Raw genomic sequence first — 10,050 nt, 5'->3', positions numbered from 1 at the left:
TGCGGACTCACAAGAGGTCCTACCATTAGTAACCACTACTGACATATCACTAATTGTAGGTTGTAGGCATTAGGACAAAGTCCTTTGACGACGAATCGACTTTTGACATCATGTTTTTACATAAATATGTAATAACGATTTGTAATTTTAAATAATGGACAGATATAATATAAGTATGATATTTCAATTTATGTAACATTGATAATCGTGTATTGTTTGTCAAATAATTGTGTAAGGCATCTACCACTGTGATCACACGTGCCATGCAAAAAACATTGGTGCTGAGTTTCGTTACGGCTTTATTGTTGGAGTTCGGTAACTACATGACATCGGGCGAGCCGTGGACTCTGGACTCACCTCATACTCTAAAGGCCTGGCCAGAGATGTATACGGGTCAAAAAAAAATGCACACGAATTAGCGCGCCAAATATACTAAGTAAATGTGATCCTGAGAATAAATAAAAGCCAGCTGATTGTATTTTTTATTGATTTATTAATTATTTATTTAATTTTCTGTTTGTTGTAACATGATATTATTATTTTTTTCCCTACCTATGCTGATAGCTTTGAAAGGCTGTCAGTTACCTACCCTAGCGTAAAGGTCAGCTCTGGGGCTCAAACCGGAGGTGTTGCTAATACTGGCCCTAGCACGAGCAGTTAGTTCGCTGAAGTGGTAGTAGGAGTAGATAGTAGGATGGTGACTACTCCTTGAAAGGTCTAAAAGCATCGAAAGTGAATCCGGGGGATCCGACAAGACATATTTCGGGCGACGGCGGTATTGCGTTGCCCCGTCGCGGTCGGATAAGAGCCATCTGCGTTCTAGTTCATTACATCAAATCAGGCATGGCCAACTTGATTAGTACCAAGATGTACTGACGTCTACTGACGAAAGACTGCGATCTACCAATGACATTTCTTGAAATTTTATGTAACAATGTAGTCCAGTACACAAATAAGTAGAATATTTTCTTTTATAAAAAAAGATTAAAATAAAAGAGAGCTATTAGAGGATTAGAGCTATTATTGGAATAGAGGATAAATAATATAATTGTCATTAACAAATGATACAAGATGAAATTGATGCATGCTTTTATTGGTGATTCCGTTCTATGTATTTATATTTTTTGTCTTGCCACGATCGACCGGTCGATCGCGATCTACCACCGGTTTTCCACTCCTGCATTATATGCTTTCAGGTTGTCAAATTAAACAATGCGTTACACTCTCATCATTTTATTAAATATCTACGTAATAATCTCTAAATAAGATCTTCAATAATACAGATTGAGGTTTACTTACAGTTTATTACTTAATACAATAGCTTTTGCAAACAGAGGAAGACTTTGTACATAGCTCTCAAAGAATAGGACGGATTTTATAAAGGCGTTTTCCTTAATAATTTATATTTACATATACAAAATGAGATCAGAAAATTTACAAGTCAAGAAATATTAATACTAAACAATACGAACGTAGCCATTTCTGCTGACGTCTCAGTATTGAAAATGTATATCCAGATATCGATTTCACTACACCAATAGTTTTATCTACAATATTTCAATTCACAAACTTAAGATAGAAAACTAGAGCAACTGTAGGAATAATTTTTGTACCAAAATTTTAAATTGATACATTATCCAGAAATTAATTTTAAGGTTACATACATTATTAATTCTTAAATCTAAAAGGCACCGTTGAATAGGAGATAATATCAGTCTTTATGTATTCTCAATTCAAAACAAACAGCTAATTTTCATCCTCTGTATCTAAACTGTCAATTGGGAAATTCGGGTTAAGCAATGGACTCTTCCCGTTACTTCCGCTTGGAGAGGTATTAACAGAAGATATGCCAACGAGATTGTGCGTTAAACTATGGCGTCTAAGGTCGCAATTCCTTCTGAAGACCTTCCCACATGACGAACAGTTGTATGGCTTTATATCGGTGTGCGTTAGAAGGTGGGTCTTCAGGTTCGACCTTTGGTTGAAACTTCTACTGCAAACGGGACATTTGTGTGGAGATTCTTCCATGTGCAGAATCTTGTGAACCGCCAATGTTCTTGACTGACAAAACCCTTTTCCACATTCGAGACATTTGAAAGGCTTTTCTTTAGAATGGATGTACCTGCGATTGAAAAAATAAGTTAGATAATTAAGCTTACGACTAATTTGGCGGTAAGTTTTCGTCACTGACGATTGAAGATGTTGACAGTTGTTATAATGGTGCAATGGGTAAAAGTAGACAAGATAGTTGGGCTCATAAGCACCAGAATGTACAGACGATGACCTATATTGATGCATAAAGTAAAAGTCTTAATTACAGTAAAACAACAAATAGACTCCACTGTACTTCATTGTACTACACACTTCAGAAAAAGAATAGACTGTAGTTCTCCTAAAACACATCCTAGAACCAAAGAGTGTTAGCGCATTATGTGTCATTAAAATGCAGAAAATGTCATAAAAATGCAGAAAATGCTTTAACAATAAAACAAGCAATTTATGAATGTGGGAGGATCAATAAATATCTCATGTTTAAAGACGTTGAATAACAGCCTCTTTATGCTCTGACCAATTTTAACTACAAATAAGTGCCCTTAGGATATTGACGGCCTCGTATTGGATATCTGTAAATTGAATATTTCAATTTTTATTCACACCTGTTGTTTACAATAAAACAGTGAAAGCCATCGCTAGGGAATGCGATCACCATTTTACTATTATTTTATAATATGTATAGAAAAACGGAGCTAATTATCGCTTTGAAGTTAATAGCAGAAAAAAAAAACTTTCTCGAATGGCCACACTAATTACGAAGAAAAAAAAACCGTTGAACTCCGTGGCTTACTCTCCAATTTCGATGATGACTATCGTGTAGCTTATTTGAAATTAAATTTAAACATACAACGTATAATTAACACCGAACAACATGTAATCAATAATAATACGAACCAAGAACTCGGCAATTGAGTTTCGAATCCGAGAAATCATGTCTGACATCAAATAAACAAACAAACTTGCAACAAGTAAATTACAGCTAAATTGAGATAACGTCATATAATATGTAGTGTAGTTATCGAGGCTCGTTACTGCAATGACAATGATGATGAAATAGCCTTTGAAAATTTAAGCAGTATATCATAGTGGTGATTAATTAAAGACTATGTAGTTAGTCAAGCATGAGCTGAGACCGACGCGGGCGCACATTAGGCCTAACTCGAATCAACACCGTTCTCTGATTAATTAAGCCCGCAATGCGACTTGATCATCTATGAAATTAGTGACCGCACGATTAATTGTTGCAATTAAAATTATACTTTGGTCGTAAATGAAATTAGCGGCACGACATCACTAAACAAGCAACGAATTAATTTAATTCCATTATCAGTATTTCGATCGACAAAACAAAAAAAAAACAATCTCGAACATCGAAACTTGATTCTGTAACCGAAGGATATTTTCGGAGGTTTTTTATTTTTTGTCAACCGTATTAATCCTCACGTCAGGATCACCACGTGCTTTGTCGAGAAACCCGTCGAAGGCCCGCTCCGGTCCATTATAATGTATAGTGTCAACGGACATCGATTGAACATCGACAGCTCGGGACGGAGTCGGGTTAACCCTACGGCGTCTACACGAAATTTATTTTATTGCCACAGAGATACGGTGATTTGGGAGGAAATCGCCCCGCGACAGGTGTTAAAAATTCAACACCTTTCGTTTCTTTTTGGGTGGGAGTCTCGGGTAGATAAGCAAAGAAATAGATTGAGAGCTGTTGTAATACTATTATCATATTTATTGTGTTCGATTCGAGATCGTTTGGAATTCGAATTCTTGTAACGGTTACCTACATCTTATTTAGGAGTATTGTAGGCGCTTCTCTTTTTGTCGAGATATATATTTGATATCAAAAAGGTATGCACCGTGATTCATTTGGAATGCAATGGCGTTCAGACGGAGGAAAAAATCGAAAAATTAAATCTCCTTATCTCTTAGGATTAAAGACGATTTTGTGAAATAATTTACGAGCGTGACGAGCCGTTTGCCGATACGATCTTCTTGATCCCTAGTTGAACCTTTTGTTTTAGGTATATGGTCTTTACCGCCATTATTCAAAACGCCCACTTAACCTTATATTATTTCGTTGAAAAGTGACAAAGTGAAACTTTGCAGACTGCAATATTTATCACGATATTTGGAATGGAATTAATCGACGTCGTTAGAATCATTTAAAAAATTTAACAATCCTCTTAAATATTTAGTACACAATAACAATATTAATCACTCTGTTGATTTATCAACATGTCAACTCACAGTGAGATAACATTTTCGATATGCTCGTACAAGCGTTGGATTAGATCATAAAACAGACTTTAATGAAAAATAAACTAAAAATAATTGAAGTTGAACATTGACATTTTATTAGTCCATTAAGATTAAGATACCGGGATACGGATATTCCAAATCTAAATGATCGTTTAATAGATTTCAAAATTAATATGGTATGCGGTAGGCGGAACTAGGGTACAAAAATTTGAGTAACGTTTTCATCAATAGATATTATAAAACTAAATTAATTGTTAATTCATAATAAATGCCAATATTTTGAATTGATTCTTAAACGAAACGATATTCCTGATTAAATTGAAATCAATTTTTCTTTTCAATGAGCTTATTAAATTTTGCTGTTACCTGTGATCTCTTAGGTGATCTTGCCGACGGAAAGCCTTTCCGCAGATGTCGCAAGAATACGGCCTCTCATCTGTGTGAGTTCGTTCATGAATAAGCAAATTATACGATTTTGTAAATTGCCGATTGCAAAATTTACAGATAAATTGCTTCTTTGTCCTAGGTCCGCTTCCTGCGGTTTTTTGTTTATTACATATGCTACTACTCGAAGAAGTGGAACTGTTTGTTGATTTTGACGAATTCGATGGTTGTGGTGATAGAGGAGGCTGTGAGGGACTGCTGTTCAGTTGCTGCTGGTATACTGCGTTCATTAGAAGACTCGGATAGCCATTGTCTAAAGACGATGGGGAATTGTAGCCGTATCCTTTTGATGTCGATTCCAAATGCTGTTCCAAAGTGAACTCGTCTTCATTATCTAATAATGCTAGGTCTTCTTCAACTTCTTCAGATAGGTCTACATCTTCAGCGGCGATGGCATCAGATAACGGATATCCCTCCGGTGTTTTCGGTGAGTAATCTTTTGACGAACTGTCGATCACATCAATTTCACTTATTTTAGCACTTGCCGTTGCTATTCTAAGTATATCTTGTTTAGATGACGAATTTGTTTCTGATGTATTAGCCTGACTTGTAACATTGTTAACTGAAGAAACAGATGTCAAACGTTGTAATGTCAAATAAGACTCTAAAGCTTGTAAGTTCAAAGCGGCAGCGGCGGCGGAATTCGAAGGTAAAAGCGCGGCCTGTTGTAAAGAATTCATCATTGCGTTTTGCAATGAAATCACAACGCCTTGTAAAGATCTCTGCAACATGTTCTCTTGTAATAGTGCCGCTGATGGTATCGACATGTTTATGTTCGCGGAGGAGGAACTAGAGCTCTTACTTGTGTGTGACTTGTCCGTCTGCGGAGATACTGGCTCGACTAAAAGTCCGTTCATGTCGCTTTTGGTGTCTTGAATTTGGAGGTTGTTTTTCAACTTGATAATTGCGCTTTCCAGTGAGTTGAGCGTTGACTTATTCGATCTTGACGAACTTTGCTCTTGCATGGTGAGAATCAGATGGGTATCATGAGGTTTTCACTGATACCAGGTGCACGTGTGGGAGAGGGGAGGCGGGGTGTGTGATCGCGTGCGCGTGCGCTGTCCGTAGGGCACGCTTGATTGCGGCGTGCGAGGCGGCTGTGGGGCACGACGCGACTGAGCCGGCAGGCAGCCGGCGTCCGCCCCGCCCCCACCTCGCTCCTCGCCTGTCTTCCCGCCTCACAAAGCTCTCTATTTTAGGCAACTCTTTGTACAGTAATGGTCACCTCACGCTGCCCTAACGACAAACACGTCCATGAGAACGCTGCGCCAGATTTGTTAGTATCCCCTTTCAAGTGTAATGAGATTCTGAATTGGAACGGCCAGGCTATGGGAAAACAATGTGTCCGATTGGTTTGGTATGCTTTATAATCAGCGGGTCCCGCGCGCATCATTTTCAGAAATGAGCGTGTTTCACCTTGAATCGTTAGGGAAAATTCTGGCAATCTCTTTTATTATTCAAGGACACAATAATAATATACTTTATGCAACTTATTATAACCATTTATAACACAAACAAGATTGACTATTGTTTTTGCATATAATATAACTGTTTCAAACGCTTTTATCGTTATATTGGTGTGAAGAAATCGAAATGAAATTCTAATTTACCTACGACTATTGTTTACGATTTTTCGTAATAGATAAACGTGTTTTGGAAGCTAAAAATAAATGTTTCTCTGGAAATTTAAAGTCATAGCATGACTCGTATTTCACTGGTGTTTTAAAATTAGATTTGAAGTTAATTAGCTCATTAGTCGGCTACCTATAACGTTTCTGTTGGGCTCGTTATCATAAACGTCACTAGTTTTTATTAATGTTCATTCATTAATTCGGAAAGTAAAATTTTTAAAAACCATGTAACTATAATCGGAGATGCAGTTCGAAATCTTCAACAAATGTTTTAGTTCGATAAATATTTTAGTAATTTAAATTAAACGATTGCAACTGACGAGGATCGTTAATGTTCGTCTGAATGAATTTACTGGTGGTAGGACCTCTTGTGAGTCCGCGCGGGTAGGTACCGCCACCCTGCCTATTTCTGCCGTCAAGCAGTAATGCGTTTCGGTTTGAAGGGCGGGGCAGCCGTTGTAACTATACTTGAGACCTAAGAACTTATATCTCAAGTTGGGTGGCGCATTTACGTCGTAGATGTCTATGGGCTCCAGTAACCACTTAACACCAGGTGGGCTGTGAACTCGTCCACCCATCTAAGCAACAAAAAATGTCAATTTTGGTTGTTTACTTTGGGTTTCTTATCGTGATTTAAGGCGTGGATATTCTGAGCTCACACGAGTATGTTTAACACGTTGAATGCGAGACTAAAACCTAGACAACTTTGGCTCACTGGCTTGCGACGGATACCCTTAGACCGCCAGTAAGTCAGGTCTAGGGGACCACGACGTTAACCATAATATGTTTGCCATTACACATCTTTCGGTAAATAATGAGTAGGTAGTCACTGTTTCCACTAGTCACCCATTAGTTATATATTATTATCTCGACAATAATTGCGAAATAAAACCTCAACGATTTTTGATATATTGGTGCCGCGCTAGGGAATAGTATGCCGTGGATACACGGTGTCTGTCAACGTGTTCACACTCCTGCCTATTTCTGCGTAGTCTATTCGAAGGATTATTTAATTCAATTGAGACTCACCCCCGTATCTTTAGTCGTTTACACGAGCTTAACTCGGCTCGACTCAACCTCCAACGCGCGTTTTGGTTTGCTTGGTCGTAAAAATAAACTCCACACAAACGTCGCGACGTACCTTGACTTGCCAGTTCATTTACTCCACTCCGATGAGGAAAATTTTCAAGTTTGAGTGGAGTTTATTTTTTCGACCAGGCATACCGAAACGCGCGTTGGAGGTTGAATCCAGTCGAGTTAAGCTTGTGTGAACGACTGTGATACGGGAGTCAGACTCATATTTTGAGGTAAGGCATTCACTTTGTTACGTCTAGGTATGGGCTCCAGCAACCATTAAGCACCAGTTGGGCCGCAAGCTCGTTCACCCGTCTAAGCAATTTGAGATATTACATAAATCGAGCCCGAATACTGTTTTATTTCAGTATAGTCAAGATTACTAATCACTTGACCGTCGAGGCACTCAAATTATGACTAAAATGACGTCATTGTTCAAACTAAGCACAAAAAGCACAACAACCAAAACACGTTTTTCGGGTAAAAGACAAAGCAAAGCATATTCACTTAATACCCGTCGTAAACTTTCAACACCTTTTTTATTTATTTTTATTGCTTAGATGGTTGGCCGAGCTCACAGCCCACCTGGTGTTAAGTGGTTACTGGAGCCCATAGACATCTACAACGTAAATGCGCCACCCACCTGTATGGGAACTTCTTTTCTAGACCGAAATTTCTGACCTTTTACTTCTATAAAAATAGTTATAATACATTTGTGCTTGCGTTGAATTGGTATTGCGTAATAAAGACTAGAACTCTCACACTTAATACTTCATTAGACAGTGCTCTATTCGTTAACTCGGTTACGGACAATAAGCACAAACAAAAGTGCACGAACAAAAGCTCTTGCAATGCTCCAATAGAGCGTAATAATTGCCGCAATTGACAGGAGAAACAAGTAAATCGCGTTTGTTCCGACAATCGTTGTGCAAGTGAAATGCAATATAATCATAATGCTGTATACGATATTGCAGCGTGTAAGCTTGAAGGGGTATTTAAAACAAAAAAACAACAACAAGACCGAAATGTGATTTTAAAATTTTCGTTAATTACTACTTTGATTAAAGCAGTAATTAACTTACGCGGTACTTACCAGTAAAAGCAGTAATTTCGTTAACTACTGCTTTTACAGGTGGTAGGACCTCTTGTGAGTCCGCACAGGTAGGTACCACCACCCCGCCTATTTTTGCCGTGAAGCAGTGATGTGTTTCGGTTTGAAGGGTGGGGCAGCCGTTGTAACTATACTTGAGACCTTAGAACTTATAGCTCAAGGTGGTTGGCGCATTTACGTTGTAGATGTCTATGGGCTCCAGTAAGCTCTCAACACCAGGTGGGCTGTGAGCTCGTCCATCCATTTAAGAAATAAAAATAATATAAAAAGTTATTGTAGGTACTACATTCTCTAAATTTTTAAGATTTAATAGCCAACGATTGTAATTGAAAAATAAAACGCTAAGAATTTTATGTCGCCTACGATGATGAAACCGAGATAAATAAAGCAATAAAACCAATGAAAAATTGCCTGTTTGCGTTCCAACTGATCTGTATTTGGGTAGCGGTAACTGTCATAGAGCAGAAGATATTTGTGATACACGAATCGCACCAATGACACTACCAAGATAAGTTTGCATGTACATACATATATCGTCTTCTCGCATTAAAACTGTATAATCTCAAAACTTACTAATTTTACAGGAGAGTGTTTTAAAGGTTTAAAGATTTTACATGTAATATTTTTAATATTAATCATCTTTTCAACATTTATTTTTGATTTTTTACCAGCTCTGTCTTTGAAAGTAAGGTAAAATTATGTATTAGTTTTGTTAATAGTAGTCAAAACGTACGTAAACTAAAAAATAAAAACTAAAACTAAACTAAGCTCTTCTGACAGTATTTATGAGAAAAAATACTGGTGATACCAAATGTTTCCGCATATTAATTACGAACAATTTCTGAACGATATTCGTGAAGCCATCGAACAACTTCTGAACGATACAACTTCTGAACGATATGCGTGAAGCCCTTGAACAACTTCTGAACGATACAATTTCTGAACGATATTCGTGAAGCCCTTGAACAACTTCTGAACGATACAATTTCTGAACGATATTCGTGAAGCCCTTGAACAACTTCTGAACGATACAATTTCTGAACGATATTCGTGAAGCCCTTGAACAACTTCTGAACGATATTCGTGAAGCCATCGAACAACTTCTGAACGATACAACTTCTAAACGATATTCGTGAAGCCCTTGAACAACTTCTGAACGATACAATTTCTGAACGATATTCGTGAAAACCCTTGAACTGTCAGGTCTCCTTCGGAGGCACTCGGGTGTCTTTCAGCTAATCCCACCCATCCTGGCTGGACCCTGTACTCGCCCATCCGTCCTGGTTTAACTGGAAAGGTCTTCGAACGAGGACATTTCCATCCTAAAAATAAACATCCGATCCATTGGTTTAACAACCAGTTTCATCCGCCCGGTGGAAGGTATTCCCTCTAATTCCGACTCCAAGCATGCTTTACAATTGAACAGTAATTTCTAATCAAACATTATATTCTCTCTGTGCTTCGTGT

At 37.9% G+C, this 10,050-nt stretch overlaps 1 protein-coding gene across 1 annotated transcript; it reads right to left on the bottom strand.

Annotated features, from left to right (window-relative positions):
- Window positions 1-1,217: 1,217 nt before the first annotated feature.
- Window positions 1,218-5,912, bottom strand: LOC101739560 (protein sister of odd and bowel). Its single transcript, XM_012695116.4, has 2 exons — window positions 4,690-5,912; window positions 1,218-2,122 (listed from the first exon to the last, which is right to left on the bottom strand). Exons 1-2 carry the CDS (start codon window positions 5,730-5,732, stop codon window positions 1,747-1,749), a joined length of 1,419 nt encoding a protein of 472 aa, XP_012550570.3. The 5' UTR covers window positions 5,733-5,912; the 3' UTR covers window positions 1,218-1,746.
- Between the last annotated feature and the right edge of the window lie 4,138 nt (window positions 5,913-10,050).

The sequence above is a fragment of the Bombyx mori genome, chromosome 3 (assembly GCF_030269925.1).
Source record: "Bombyx mori chromosome 3, ASM3026992v2".
NCBI classification, from domain to species: domain Eukaryota; kingdom Metazoa; phylum Arthropoda; class Insecta; order Lepidoptera; family Bombycidae; genus Bombyx; species Bombyx mori.
This window is presented reverse-complemented; position numbering and strand designations above follow the sequence as displayed.

Bases quoted from the DNA above. Each gene is read 5' to 3' on its own strand.
- LOC101739560 (XM_012695116.4), bottom strand. From the start codon at position 5,732: ATGCAAGAGCAAAGTTCGTCAAGATCGAATAAGTCAACGCTCAACTCA. The intron at 2,123-4,689 runs GTAACAGCAAAA...TTTCAATCGCAG, and splicing joins GATCACCTAAGAGATCACAG to GTACATCCATTCTAAAGAAA.